The sequence below is a fragment of the Daphnia magna genome, linkage group LG10 (assembly GCF_020631705.1).
Source record: "Daphnia magna isolate NIES linkage group LG10, ASM2063170v1.1, whole genome shotgun sequence".
Lineage (NCBI taxonomy): Eukaryota > Metazoa > Arthropoda > Branchiopoda > Diplostraca > Daphniidae > Daphnia > Daphnia magna.
In genome coordinates, this window is record NC_059191.1 from 5,868,201 (window position 1) to 5,884,158 (window position 15,958).

At 40.8% G+C, this 15,958-nt stretch overlaps 1 protein-coding gene across 1 annotated transcript; it reads right to left on the minus strand.

The window, feature by feature from the left end:
* Window positions 1-397: 397 nt before the first annotated feature.
* On the minus strand, window positions 398-2,945 carry LOC123476797 (alpha-(1,3)-fucosyltransferase C-like). Its single transcript, XM_045179510.1, has 7 exons — window positions 2,318-2,945; window positions 1,776-2,096; window positions 1,497-1,599; window positions 1,192-1,403; window positions 936-1,083; window positions 743-831; window positions 398-659 (listed from the first exon to the last, which is right to left on the minus strand). The coding sequence occupies exons 1-7, from the start codon at window positions 2,572-2,574 to the stop codon at window positions 533-535; spliced, it is 1,257 nt and encodes a 418-aa protein (XP_045035445.1). The 5' UTR covers window positions 2,575-2,945; the 3' UTR covers window positions 398-532.
* Between the last annotated feature and the right edge of the window lie 13,013 nt (window positions 2,946-15,958).

Sequence of the window (15,958 nt, forward strand, 5' to 3'; positions counted from 1 at the left end):
CCGCCACGTATACGAGAAAGTCATCGACCCACCATCCTTCGGGACTAGCCGATCGGGTTGCCAAGAAATGAAAATTCTAAAAAGGGGTTTAAAAAAATGAATACCCTACGAATGGCAAATAGCTTTCGTTGCCTCAAGCCGCGTTTTCAAGGGCGTTTTAATTTTTTTTTGACAGCTTAACTGCCAGATCTAGTATATACCACCGACCAAAAATGAATTGATTTCCACTGTCAACAAAACATCTGAAGTTTAAATTGAGAGAAGGTTGGCTTCACGCAATAGATCTGTAGCTATATCACTTCGCGCGTAATAAGAAAAGCCAAAGAAGCTTAGGTGATACGTTTTTTACAAGCAGAGAATATAACTGGTTAATGACGGAGAAGACAGCAAGAAGATATGAAATAGTATTTTGTGTATTGCTGAACAGAAAATCACGGCGTCATTACATCTAAAACGTAGAAATACAAGCTCATTGTAGATTGAACTATGCGCTTTTGACTTGAGCTGCTACAATTTGCACACTTTGAACAGTTTAGTCATCCAAAGACCATGGGATTTGGATGCTGTGTAAGTCCTCGTTTCCCTTGTTGCGTATCACGATTCCATGGTCTTCCGGGCCGGAGCACTTTGTGCTGTTGTACCACCACGCGTCGATATCACTATTTTTTTCAGATTTTTTTATGTAAATGCATGGAAGTCAGTTATGTATACAATAGCAGTATCAATTACTAGGTATTCTTACCGATAAACTTTGCGAGGTAGATTACTATTGAGCTTTTCGCATAAGTCGCAAAATGGGCGGGTAGATAGTTCCTGGTAGCCTGAATGCACCTTTTTGTTACCGAAAGTGTGTTTGTGTTACAAAGGAGCACGATAAACAAAACACATAAAAAATTTGTACATACAGGGTTAGTTTTAACAATGAGGTAGCATACCTGATAAAAATCTTTCCACCAAAAGTGACGATAGTATTGACGATCACTCTTATCAAGTTCCAATAAGCGATCGGCTAATTGCCTAGGGTTGAATGAAAGCGCATCGATAAACGAATGCGGTGGTGCTATTCGCGCGTAATCAGCGCCTCTGCAAGTTCATCAAATTCACGAGTTAGTATTTCTTATTCTAGTTCTTAAACGGCTTTATTATACTAAAATACATATAGTCTATATATATATATATATATTACTATACCCAAAGACAATAGGCACTGTTTCACGGCTGAGAATATCAAAAAACCTTTTGGTGACAAAATCGTCACAAATAAAACGCTCGAATGCCAGAACGAATTTGTAGTTATCGGCTAACATATCGAGACAGGGTTGAAGGGCTTCACCTGGCGATCCATTGGTTTCAGGACAGCTCATATTGCCACACGGGCCGAAGCTGTCCACTTGTATATATTCCTGGAAGGCAACATGAAAACCAAAAATCAAATTTCAGCCTTTGATTAGCTTATTTTCACGTAAAAACAGAAAAGGTAAAGGATGATACCATACTTTCAACTCATTAATGTATCCTTCGCGCTTGCTCATGGATCCACATCGAGCTACGTACCAACCGACTAGTTTCTTTTTCTTATCATAAGTTCGCAACCGGATTCTGGATGAAAAATAATAATTATAACAAATATTAAAAAACATTTCCATTTTAATCCAACGTCATCGTTTCCGCTGATCTCGAAATCTCCTTAACGAAATAATTTTTTTCTATGTTTAGATAACGAGCAATACGCTATCCACGTCAATACTGAATTACTTTAGCAAACGAATTTTTACTGTGTGAGAGAATTCTTCTTTGTTGGCTTTTCCAGCTTCTCGATCCAGCCCCTCTTCCATGTTACATCGGCATTTTCGCGGTAAGAAATTGTCCAATTGAAGAAACTTCCAAACAGGTTCGTCCTTTCGAAATAATTTCGTGGGTAGCACATTGGGGGGTCATCCGTTAACAAAACGAATCGCTGAAATTCCTGGCGGCCGTGAACTTTTGGTAACTCACACAAGTTCGTGTAGAGGAAGACTATTGCATCTGCCTGTTCCGGCGTAACTATATTTTTGTTTTTTGACAAGATACAGTTGGTAAACTTGCATCCCACACGACTGTAAGCAAAAGAGAAAAAATGTGCTATTAGGCATCAAAGAAAGAAATGCATTATTCAATAATTTTATGTATATTTATGATGAAATCCTTTTGCTATCTAAATACAAAGCTTCACAAATAAACAAACAGTGCAAATGTCGACTGCTTTCTGCTTTATTCTATTCCCCGTGAACCCATTTTTACTAGAATCACTCTGAATAAAATAAGTGTCATCAATTACCTGAAAGCAAAATCGTCGTCTAGCGCGAAGCCAAAGTCACCATACCATGGATTCCACATGAGAATTTTTTTCATGTCAAGTTGCCGAAGGATGGATCGGTCAATGCGCTTGACCATAACCATCTCTTTACTGTCATTGTCATCCTCACTGAGCGTCAGCTGCTTGAAGGTGAAGATGTTAAGCAAGAAGAGAAGCCATAGCACGTAAAACACACGATGGCGATCTAGTCGCGAAAACAGCGTTTGGAACACATGCATGACCGAACTGTGGTCTTGAGTGTGAACACGTAAGCTGGACGGAATATTTTGAACAAACACTTGCGCTGACTTCTGCTCACTGACTGAGGTGTTCAGAAAAGAAGAACACTACGCGATTAAAAGAACTGTGGCTTTCTTCGCTCAGTATTACAGTTCTACGCAACAATGTCTGCATGAAACTCTGATCACTAGTATACTACGGCTATCCCCTGGCGACCAAAAGCAACAAACAAGTTGAGGCAACAGAGGCAGACACAGGTAAATAACCAACGGACGCAGAGCCAACAACGAGCGCCGCAACCGATACCACCGCTTGTTGAACAAAACACTCGGAATTTCAACATAGGAAGATTTTATACTGAGTGGTGTAGGTGTAGTCACTAGTAGGGATCGGCCCGAAAAGTTGGCCATCTGGTGTTATCTGTTTTGGTCCTTTTGAAAAAGATCAGTTTGATTTTTCCAGTGCGAACTGGTGATATCTTCAACAATTTTTAAAAGTGGGGGCTTAAAAAATTACTAGTGAAATTAACTAACTATACGTATGCCTTTAGCCCTTTTATGATTAGAGTTTAGAGTAGTCATTAGTTTTAAAATGCGTGTGGTTACTCTTGGTCTCTAAAAACCAAAAAACAAACAATTTATCAGTCTTATCACAAGAAAAGCTGAAATTTTTGCTTTCTTTCTTAAATTCTGGTCTTCCAAAATGAGAAATTAAAATGGGTTAGGTATTACACGAAATTGGAACAGTAATCTACTTTACGGGTAGAAATTATGATAGAAGCAACCAATTCTCAGCTAGCGACACCAACTGGTACTGCCCCGTCAACACGTAGCCTACTAACTCGGCAGTACGTGTATCAAAGTATTTCGCTAATAGAGCAGTAAAACATCCTGCGTTGCGCGTTTTCCACAAATGCGAAAATCTCATTTGTGTCCAAGTTGGTCTGCTGCGGCTGCAGCGTCTTATGGAGAAACCATCTTCTTCACGTTAAAAATTAAGTTTTCATAACTATAATTTAGATTTCCCCTTTTTCTTCCTAGCAGTGGGTACCCTATTCATCTTTTCATTTCCCAATTTTTTTTTCTAGCCCCAGTTCTATCTACTTTATTTTTATTTTATTTTTGTTTGTAAGTTGCTCGTCTCTTTTAGCCGAAGAATTTCGTTTGCTGCCAGAAATTTGTCTGCTACAAGGGGATGAACAACAAACCATTCACAAACAATCGCTCAATAAAAATAAACCAGATAGAACTAGGGCTAGAAAAAAATTCCACCATTTTCCAAAATGGCGGTGGGTTGACCCATTTACCCGTTTGAACCATCCATTACCTACCCATTTGAGAAATAGTCGAACGGTTCGGGTTGGGTAATTTTTTGCGACGAACCGTGGCTAACCCGGTTTGAGGCAAACTGGGGCCGAGCCCTACCTACCCCTACCGTCTTTCATGGGTACACAGAAAGGCGATAGGGTTCCCTACGACCACACTAGTGAAATTATTTACATCGTGAAGCTGCGCATCTTCCCTCCCCTACACAAAACTCCCGAGACGTATTTTTTTTGTTTTGTGTTTGTTATTATTTATGTTTATTGTTTCCTTTCCGTAATACAATGCTTTTTAACTTTAGAATTTTGTTTTCATTTATTTGAATATTACTTAATTAAGCAATGGTATAATTTTATTAAAATTACTGTAATAATTGTAAATTTTCACTCATGGGCATTCCGGTAGTGGAACCGGTTTCAAAACCCGATATCATTACTGTGAACCCTATTTGACTTGTTTTGTGCAATACATTATAGTTTTATTTATTTTCCTTCACTTGCCCACCCTTTTTTAAGTTAAGGCTGGGTCATATTTTATAAAGTGGGTATTTTGAACGAAAGAAAACCACTTGAAAAGCCCCTACCCGAGTAATGACCGATCAGCTATTTTTCAGGTAGGTAGGTCGGTGCGGTTTAACGTGTCTCGGGTAATCCCTCTATCCCAGAACACAAAATTAAAATAACTTCATAGGTAACAATATAGGAGACGCTTTGTGGTGATTCTGAGCGATGGTGCGCGATGCACTTTTTTGCATAGCGCGATGCACTTTTCTATATGGCGCGATGCGTTTTTCGGTCCACACTCTCCACAGTGGAGTTTTTTGCAGGGATCCCGTTTTTATTAATTTTTTTCTTTTCTGTATTACCCTTATTTAGTTTATTGTTTGCAATTTATTTATTTATGCAAATACAACGTTTCTAATTATTATTTTTTGTTCATTTTATAAAATAGAATTTAATTACGCATTGGTGTGTTTTCATTATTTTACTTTATATTGTCACCCAAGTGCCAATGGGTCACCCGCTTTCATTATATTCAGTACATGAAATTTAAAAAATATATTTAATTATTTATGATATAAACAAATTTTACAGAAATGGATACCTCTTGATGAGACTATCCATTTCTGCTAAATTATTGCTTAAAAAGTGCCTAATCGAGTAGCAAACCTATTGGCTATTTTTTGTCATTTTGGTTTAACGGGTCTCAGAGAATTTCTTGTCCCAACAATACGGGAAATTAATTAGAAACGGGAAAACTAAAAGTCCGAATTTTAAATAATTATAGAAATTGTTATGTTTCGTTAAAATCTTCCCATTTCTTAAAAAAATGGCTTTAAAAATACTTACTGGAGTTGTAAACCGATTCGCCATTTATCGAATAGATAGGTGCGGTTCAGAGGGACTCCCCATCTTCCAGTAAATCATGAAATGTAAATAATTTTTGTGTGGAAACTATATCTCTAAAAAAAAATTTTTACATATACAGTACCCACCAAACGATTAGGTACACCCCCGTTTTTTTAGTGCATTCTTATGGCGCTACGGGTCTCAGGAAAACTTAAATTTCTTTTTACCGGTAAGGACTAATTTTTTTTTCTTTTTTCCTCTATCAGAAGATAAATTGCTCTAAAAGTTATCTTTACATGAAAAAATTGAAGGAGTTACACCCAGGACGCTAAAGTATCGTTTACATGATTAGGTACACCACTTTTCCCCCCATAAATGCCATGTTAATACCGGCGTTTCCAGAAATATAAAAAAGATACTTCAAAACATCCTTAAATAAATTTTTTATGCCGAACGACGCATTTTTCTTTACTCTATTAGAATATAGTGCATGTTTTTGAATTATTTGAACTAAAAAAATGCTTCCCTATACCCCAAAGTTGTTACACTCAAATGTTTTACAGAGAAAATTATGATTTGTGCTTGCGCCACCAGGGGTACTGGGATCAATTTCAAGTGCTCAGATTTTTTTCTTTAAACACAGCTAGATTTTTTGTTTAAAAAAATTATAAATAATTGTTTATTTTTATCATAAGAAGAAGGAATTTTTAACCAATTTTTTTCCCGATTATGACTTTTGTTAATGGTTGCACAAGGGAAGACGGTCAGTTTGGTATTCTTTGTATTAGATCAGATCTTAAGTCACCATCTCTTCTCTATAAGAGGGTTTGGCTCTTAGCCTAAATCCATCTCTTGTGTTCTTAAGAGGGTTTATACCAGTACATACAGTAGGTGCCAAAAGTATCCGAACACTTCGCGTTTTCGGACCATTTTAGCATGGGTTCAAATGACGAAGCGCGCTTAGCGCGATTGAGAAAAAAGGGTTAAAAAATTCATTTAAGTCAATGAAAATAATTTTGTGACCTAATAATAGATAAAGGTATCTAAATAATTTTTTTTTTATTTTATGACTTGTAGCCGCTAGCCGGCATATCAGTGCACAAGTATCCGAACGCGAGTTTTTCCACCGTGCTTCCTTATGGCACTACGTGTCTTCTTTATTATTTTTTACTATTTACCAAATTTAATACTATCAAAGACTAACTAGGCTTTTTATGTGTAAAAATACGTAATCTACTCATTCCGGCCTCTTGTTATGCTTAAACTTAAATCTCTTTTTGGTAATTAATTTTTCCGTGGCAGGCTATGTGTCATTTTCTGATTTTTTCCTGTCAGAAAAATAGTTATACATGCGGCAACTAGGGGCGCGGGTATGCGCCATTCTTTGTGAGATTTGGCGCATTTAGAGACAAAGGCTACCTAAATTGGAATGATTTTCAAGTAGAAAAACCACGCGCCACTAGTTGTCACATGTATAACAATTTTTCTGACGGAAAAAAATCAGAAAATGATACATAGCCTGCCACGGAAAAATTAATTACCAAAAAGGGATTTAAGATTAAGCATAACAAGTGGCCGGAATGAGTAGATTCCCACATAACACAATGCAGTCCATCGGATGTCAAACAGATGTCGGTGTCGGATGTTGAGTACATCTTTTTTATATCCTCCGGACAGCCCGATATCCGATTTGAATGTCCTATGAATGTATTTTTTTTTTGTTTTGACCGCCCTCAACAGCGCCGTCGGACATTCTAAGGATGTCCGAACGTGCTTTCATTTAGATATAAATATGACATGTATTGGACCTCTAATCTTGAAAAATCATTAGGCTATATCAGGATTCGAACTCGGGTCTCTCGCATCACAGTGGAATATTATTCCACTGTGCCAATCTATACATATATTATACGTCATTTTCGAACAATCCAATCGAATGGTTGTAAAATACTTGAGCTTTTTTCGATAACAAATCACATACAGGATTTTTAAGAAGTCAAGATGATGTCGAACTTAGGTTAAACCAGAAGTGTATAAATTGAAATTAAACAATTAATGCTAAATTTTTTTGAATTTTAAACTTCAGCATGATTTATTAAGTTTAAAGTAGTTTTTTATTATTTGAAATTAAAATCCTATCATAAGTATGCTTGCTTTGAATATTATGAAATGCCGAATAATATTTATTTTCTGCAAGTTAATTTCCAATGGCTTGGTTCCCGTAAGCTAAACGGAAAGCCTGTGCAAACAAACTCACGACTTACATACATTTTATTCATTTTTGGTAATAAATTTAAAAATAAACCATCCGGCAAATAGATTTATTTAGATAGAAAAATTTGAACACGGTTAAGTTCTCCCCTTTTGGAAACAAAGAAATTTTGACAATTAATAATGAAACTTAGTGATCGGCCCCAATTAGTTCTAATCGAGTTAACCGCCCCGCCCCGATAAAGTGCATTTGGGGTTGAATTGAGTTGCCACTTTTTCAACCGGAGCGGTGCGGGGAAAAATTTGAGGTTACCTCGAAGCAATAAAAAAAAAATGCCGTTCTTTCGGTTTCAGAGTAAAAAATCGGGGCAAGCGGGTAGAACGAGTTAATATCGGGGTTGTTATCGGATAGATCGGGTGAAACAGTCAATCGATAATGTTTTTTGCATTGATGAATCGATTGATTGCAATCCAATTGATTGCAAACCCCAATTGAATTCGGGGAGAAGAATTTTCCACCCTGAGCCACGCCTCGATGGCCCGAAATGAGAAACCCGATTTTCAAAAAAGCGCCCCGATTGGCTCGAGGCCGATCCTTAAATGAAACAATTGAAAATCTTCTTGGCTGTTGGAAGGAGGTCCGTAGAATATAATTTTCGCACATCCATTGCACTTCCAAGGTGACTAGCCGACGGACATCCCTGGAACTACCCATTGAGTACATAGATATCTAACGGATGTTCGGCCATGATTCGGACATCCGACGGCAGAAATGTGCTATATGGGTTACGTACTTTTACACATAAAAAGTCTAGTTAGTCTTTGATAGAATTAAATTTGGTATATTTTAAAAAATAATAAAGAAGACACGTAGTGCCATAGACCAGTTTCGGATGCTGCGTTGCAAAATTTAAAAAAATCCAGGTGGGTTTCGATTGCAGGGGGAGATAGGAAAAAAGGTGGTTTTTGATTTATTTACCCTAGTAATACTTTTCCAATTCAGGAAATGTTCTAGAATACTACACTTCAAGACATTCAGCGTCTTCTCCAGTCTTTATAAATAATTAATCATCCCTAGTTTATCCATGAAAATTAATTCAAGTAAAAGGCTAGGTAGTAATACTTTTCCAATTCAGGATATGTTCTAGAATACTACACTTTAAGACATTCTGCGTCTTCTCCAGTCTTTATAAATAATGAATCATCCCTAGTTTATCCATGAAAATTAATTCAAGTAAAAGGTTAGGGATGCTGTTTAGTATTTTTTGCGTTTCTAGTGTCAAGAAAATATGTAAACATGGGTGATTCAAATGTGGATATGGGGATAATGGATAAACTGAGATAAAAGAGGCAATTAAATAATTCAACGAAATAGTTATATTTCGTCCCTGCACTTGGGATTCGCACAGTTACGCAAAAAAAAAGGGAACACGCAAATAAGGAATGGAAAATAATCCGCGAGGGGAAGCCAGCGTTAAGCAAAGCGCCCTCCTATGGTCCTGTCGCCCAGACGGTTTACCCTCAATGCCTCTTACAACAGGTAGACAAAGGCGTCTGGCTAATTGACCCGCCATCTGGCAGAGACCAACACATAATTAGGGATGGGGATATTGGCGGGAGATACAATTGTAACATTCGGCCCTTCCTGACTCGAAGTTCGCCATAAAAAAAAACAAAAAAACGAGAACAAACAAAACAAAACACAAAAGGGAACAAGACGAGCACAACTGATTTAAACAAAAGAAAAGCAAAACAAAGAACTTCGAATTTCCACTTTTACCAACCCTCCAGAATACTATACCCTCCCTCCGCTCACGGCTCTAAAATTACCAGTTCCTCCTCCCCCCCCAAAAAAGGGAAAAAAAAAAAAAAAAAAAAAAAAAAAGGACACATACCACTCGTAAATGTATATAAACATAGCGAAAGAAGTGCGTGTACGGTCATGTGTGATATTGCCTCATCCACGCCGGCCGTCTTGTCTGTCGCCCAATCCTCGTAACAGGTAATGGCGTAATTATTGGTGGGGCTTCCGGTGGCTCATTCTCCGATTCTGATGAGCTTACGTCACTTGATGAGGACGATGATGACGAAGATTCTTCTACCGTTATATCTTCCGACTCATCCCACTCAAGATCCGACCGACCATGAAACCGACGAATCTGGCAGACATGAGCGTTAAACCTCCGATGTGAATTTTTCTTCCGGCGCGCGGGCAGATCTTCTACCAAATATGTTGTTGGACACACCTTTTTCACCACTTGGAACGGTCCGATGAATTTAGGCAACAATTTCTTTGTAAGATTCTTCTTATGGAGCTTCCGGCGAACGAGGACAAGATCGCCCAGTAAGAGCTCGGTGTTCACTTTTCTTCGTCTATCGACGCGTTCTTTTGTTTTTCGTTGCTTCCTAAGAATCCGCACCCGCGCTGCCATCCTCAAATCCGCAATACGCGACAAAAATTGCGAGTGCGACTCCTTCTCTTTATACGGCCAGGGAAACATGTTTTCAATAGACAGGACTGGGAGACGACCATGCACTAGTTCAAAAGGAGTTATTTCCGTAGTGGCCTGTCTAGCAGTATTAATGGCAAATGCTGCCGCGGACAGATGCAAATCCCAATCATCATGGGTCGTATTAACGAAAGCACAGAAAGCAAGTGTCAACGTCCTGTTTACCCGTTCAACCAGCCCATTGGTCTCCGGATGCTCTGCGGTCGCAAAAACGTGGTCGATATTCCACCTGCTTGTCCAGTCAGAAAACAACTTCGAGGTGAAAGCCGTGCCCTGATCCGAAATTAGGCGCCGAGGTGTTCCATGCCGGAAGAGGATATTTTGCTCCAAAAAAACAGTGGCAAATTTGGACGACGTATCTGGAACAGGCTGTACCTCGATCCACTTAGTCAAATAGTCGATCGCGACGATGATGTGGCGATATCCTGCAGATGTACTCTTAAATGGACCTAAATGGTCGACACCGATGAGATGGAATGGGGATGACGGTGGCTCGATGGGGAGGAGCTTACCAATCACGTGACCAATAGCATGTTTGTGTTTTTGACAGAAAAGACAAGATTGGACGAACACTTTTACACTCCTACCCAGCCGTGGCCACCAAAATCTACTTTTAATTCTAAATAAAGTTTTCTCTACTCCCTGGTGCCCGGATGAGGGAAAATCATGACAAGATTCAAGGACTTTGCGACGTAGGATGGAGGGAACAACTAAAAGAAATTTTCTACCCGAATGACTATTTTTTTTATACAAGACTTTACCCCGAATAACAAACCGTTTAGACATATTGTTTTGAATTGGGGAACTCAAGGAAACGAAAATTGGTTGGAGTTGGCCGTCTTGTTGTTGCAAGAGGGCGATCTCATGGGATGCTAAGCCAGTTTCAGGCATATTTACGGCAATACAGCATGTTTCCTCTGTCTGAGAATCGTTGGTTTCGACAATCGTCTCCGCCGGATTCCGAGACAGGGCATCTGCTACTTGGTTGTCTACGCCTTTGACATGCTCAATGGTAAAATCAAATTCTTGGAGATCAAGCACCCACCTGGAAAATTTGCCCTTCAACTCCTTTTTTCCCATCATCCATTTTACAGAAGAACTATCCGTTTTCACAATGAAATGTCGACCATAAATGTAAGTGCGGAATTTCTTTAATGCCCAGACAACTGCCAAACACTCCAGCTCGTTTGCGTGATAGCGCGTTTCTGCATCACTCAGCTTCCGGCTAATAAAAGAGACGGGCCGATGTCCCTCACCAGCATCTTGTGACAATACTGCCCCGAGCCCGATTTGACTTGCGTCTGTCTGGATGGTGACTTCCCGAACGTCATCGAAATGAGCCAGAACAGGAGCTGAGGTCAAGCATTCGACGATCCTGTTCTTTGCGCCTTCTTGACGCTCGGTCCATCTCCATCCAGCATTCTTCTTCAAAAGTAAGTGTAAGGGGTGCGCAAGGGCTGCAAAGTCTGGTATGAAACGCCGATAATATGAAGCGAGACCTAAAAACCCGCGTAAGGACTTCAGATTAGTTACCGGCATTGTCGTTAGGGCTCGAACTTTTTCACTCTCTGGGCGAATACCTTCCGCATCAACTACGTGTCCTAAATGAGACACCATGGTTGAGCCAAAAACACATTTATTGACGTTCAGAGTCAAATTTGCTTGTTCTAGGGCTGTTAGAACCAGCTCTAGACGTGCCAAGTGCTCCTCAAACGTCTTCCCAAAAACAAGAACGTCGTCCAGATAGACAAGACACATATGCCATTTCAGGCCAGCCAAAACCTTGTCCATTAAACGCTGGAATGTTGCTGGGGCACAGTTCAAACCGAACGGTAAATGAGAAAATTGATAAAGGCCGTCCGGGGTGACGAAGGCGGTTTTCTCTCGATCTTCTACCGCTACTGGCACCTGCCAATACCCGCTGGCCAAATCAAGACATGAAAAAAACTGGGCGCCTGCTAATCGATCGAAAACGTCGTCGATCCGAGGCAATGGATATACGTCACGTTTTGTCACTGCATTCAAGCGACGGAAATCGACACAAAATCGATATTCTCCCGATTTCGCCTTCCTCACCAACACCACGGGCGAACTCCACGGACTATAAGACTCTTCAATAATCCCGTCTTCCAACATTTCTTCGACCTTGTCGGCAATAATTTGGCGTTCAAAAGCAGACACCCGGTATGGCACAGATTTGATGGGGCGAGCATCCCCCGTGTCGATGTGGTGCACGACGTCTGTCGTGTGTCCGATGGCTCTTTTTGACGCCGGAAAACACTTTTGTCGACGCTCAAGCAACTCGACTATTCTCGCGCGCTCCAAAGGACTGAGTTTCTCCCCCATTCTGATTTGTGGAGCTAACTTAGAGAAATGATCTTCTGAGATCAAGGTTGCGCCAACTTCTGGAATTCCGCCACTTTCTGACACGCCAGACAATTCCACGTCTTCGTCTGCTTCAACAACACAAAAAAATGGCGCCGCTTCAACTTCAACTCCATCGAGGCGTAATTTACAATAGCAATTTTTACAATTCCTTCCCTAATATCTACAATGCTCGACGGTATTACCCATTCTTTCCCCGGTTTCGAACAGGAATTAAATTTAACAAATCCCCTCCCCGAAATACCACTTGGCAATCTCCCATTCACAAACATGAGTGAATTAGGCGGGATGGTTTGGGGTCCGTCCACCTTAACAGGCATCCACCCACGGCGCTTTGACGGTGACTGTTTGGCGAGATACTCGCAAATATCATTCCCGATGATAAATTCTTCATTTCCTTCTACTCCCCCCACAACTAAGTCAACCGCTTCCCGTTTTTGCTCTTCGTCACACACGCAAACCTTTTCTTCTTCCGTTCCTTCATTAATTATAAAAACGTCCTTCGCAAATCGTACCTTCTTCCCCCCCCGTTCCCCTAAGATTTCACCTTCCTTAATTTCCACGATTTTACTCCCTTCCCCTTTGAAAATTTTACTCCCTTCCCCATTCAGAATTTTACTCCCTTCCCCATTTAAAATTTTACTCCCTTCCCCATTCAGAATTTTACTCCCTTCCCCATTTAAAATTTTACTCCCTTCCCCAACTAGTTCAATCCTCCCCCTCTTAACCACTATACTTGTATTACTTTTAACGATCCAATCAACCCCCAAAATTAAGGCAAATGGTGCAGTCCTCAAGACAGTTACATGATTAATTTTTACAAGTTTACCCCCCCATTTAACGTTGAGTGGCAAAGATCCCTCGACGCGCACCGGTTTGTTGTCGACGCCCCTGAGTTTAGCTTTGTTCACCTTGCGGCTTGGATTTAAAAACTTGCGCACGACACTCAGCCGGACTGCGCTAACACTTGCACCAGAGTCGACGAGGGCTATAACTTCGCCTACTTTTTCGATCCAGACTTTGATAAGGGGTAAGGCAGGTCGGTTTTAAAAAAAAACAAAGCCTCTTAAGGGCGCCATTGCCGTTGGCGGGCAGACGCATCGTTTTTTGCTGGGCAGTCCCGGGCAATGTGTCCATTCCTATTGCAGACATAACAAAGTCTCTGTGGTGGGCCTCTCTGGGGCATCGGGCCTCCAGCGTGTGAACCACCGGCTATCAGGTTAACCGCCAGCCGCGACATCGACGTTGAAATCTGATTGACCAATCTGTCACCAAGATTTTGAAAAAGAGCCGCGAAATTTGGGGCAGGTGGGGCGACAACAGGTGGCGCAGGACATGCCGTGCCATTAAAGGGTGCAGTGTATGTTACAGGCGGGGCAGGAATACCCATTTGAACACTCGATAAGCCAAGCTGTTCCAATTCCCGTAGACGAGTTACGAAGTCAGTAAAATTGACAGGTAGCTGAGCCGTAAGCGCCGCGATGTAAATTGGATTAGCTAACCCCCTAAGCAACGCCTTAATGATGTCTGCCTCTGGCAAAGGTACAGGAAAGCGCAGACATAATCTACGCTTGTCCAAAACGTACTCCAAACAAGATTCCCCTGGTTTCTGCACTCTTGCTTCCACCATTAAGCTCCACTCCAAAAACGACAAGGTGTGGGAAAAGTTTGTGACAAGGGCTGTCGACCAAAGTGGCCACGTACCATAGTTCTGCCCGGTTTGCGCGTGCCATTGAGACGCCGTACCTAAAAGACGTGTTACGGCAACCAAAAGACAGTTCTCGGCCGTCCACCCTTTTAACCCTGCTACCCTGTTTACTTGGTCAACAAACCCCTGTGCGTCCTCGTCTGCACTACCTGAAAAATGTGGTAGAGAGTTCACCGCCACTGTGGAGGGCCGAATAACAGGTGCATTGGGTGGTGCAGCAACAATGGCTTGCATAGCGGCTTGGTTTTGCTGTTGGCCCCCGATAACTTGAAATAGCTGCGCCATCTGGTTCTGCCTCGCTGCTGCGTCCGTTGCTACTGCCGTGGTATACCCTTGTAACGCAGCGATGAGAGCTGCATTGTCCGCCATTTCAGTTTTGGTCGACGCTTCCGAAGGAGAAATGTCAAATTCCAGACGTTGTTTAGCAGCGTCGTTAGGTGGATAGCGAGGTTCAGGGCGAACTAAACGGGGTCTAACCGGTTCTGGATCGGTTTGTTGGCTACGGTTCCGTAAGTGATAGTGGTGTTCAAAACCAAAAAAAGGTTCTTTAATTTCGGAATCCGTATCCGACATGCAGGTCCCGACGCCAGCAAAAGCAACCAAAAGGAAAAAGACCCAAAACAGACGTGACTAATCAGTCGGTCAACCACGAGAAAGAAAAAGAGAAAAAAAAAACCCACTTGCAAAAAACAGAATAAACATACATAAACGACGGAACCAGCAAAAGCAAATAAGGCAGGAGACGAACACACAAAAACCAAATTAAATACCCGACAAAAGCTTAGGTACACCAACTGAACTCGCTTAAATTGTTGGCGCTTCAAAAAAAAGAAACAAAAAATTAAACGCCGAAAAATTAACAAAACAACAAAAAAAAAATATTTCCCCTTTGGCTTCAAAGCGAAAAACCACGATCCCACGGGAAACTACTTTGCGGGAGAGTCTGTCGCGTAACACAGATCCAATATGGCCACGCCCACAGTCACGCCTGCCTCGAACACGCGACTGGATCCAATATGGCGGCGCCCCTAAAATGTCACTTACACACAAAACACACAAAATATAAACCAAAAAAAAAATGAAAACTTACGGAGATTCACACACCACTTTACAAATTGACAAGACAAAACCTCAGAGAAGAGAGAGAAAAAAAAATAAATAAATACTTTAAGGCAGTGGCGTTCAGTAAGGCGACTTTTTAAAAGTCGTTCTAAGGCCTTGTAATCCCTCTTCTGACACCAATTGTTACGTTCGTAACGAGTACTCTGGGATTTACTCTAGAAAAGAGGCAATTAAATAATTCAACGAAATAGTTATATTTCGTCCCTGCACTTGGGATTCGCACAGTTACGCAAAAAAAAATGGAACACGCAAATAAGGAATGGAAAATAATCCGCGAGGGGAAGCCAGCGTTAAGCAAAGCGCCCTCCTATGGTCCTGTCGCTCAGACGGTTTACCCTCTACTGCCTCTTACAACAGGTAGACAAAGGCGTCTGGCTAATTGACCCGCCATCTGGCAGAGACCAACACATAATTAGGGATGGGGATATTGGCGGGAGATACAATTGTAACAGCTTGTATAATTCAAATAAAAAAATTATATTACCATTCAAGCTTCCTTTGTCCTTAATATTATTTTTAATTTTTCTTGGTGGCATTTTTTTTTAATCCCTTTTTTTTTTATTTCACTAGAATTGTCGGAAATTGTCGCTTTGAAAACGTATCTTTTACGTTTTCCACTTTTACGATATTTTTCCCTTCTTCTAGCATTGTAGATTTCTCTTCTTTCTTCTTCCATTAAAACAATTTAATCCACAAAAAAAAATTTGACATTTATACCGTCAAAATTCTGAATATGGCAGACGACGGAAGGAAAGAATTCTGAGCGCAAAATAAAA

What these genes read in the sequence shown, in the direction of transcription:
- LOC123476797 (XM_045179510.1), bottom strand. Translation starts at nt 2,574, where the DNA reads ATGCATGTGTTCCAAACGCTGTTTTCGCGACTAGATCGCCATCGTGTG. An exon ending in GACGACGATTTTGCTTTCAG is followed by an intron (nt 2,097 to 2,317) that starts GTAATTGATGAC and finishes TTTTGCTTACAG; the next exon opens with TCGTGTGGGATGCAAGTTTA. An exon ending in CTACCTCGCAAAGTTTATCG is followed by an intron (nt 660 to 742) that starts GTAAGAATACCT and finishes TGAAAAAAATAG; the next exon opens with TGATATCGACGCGTGGTGGT.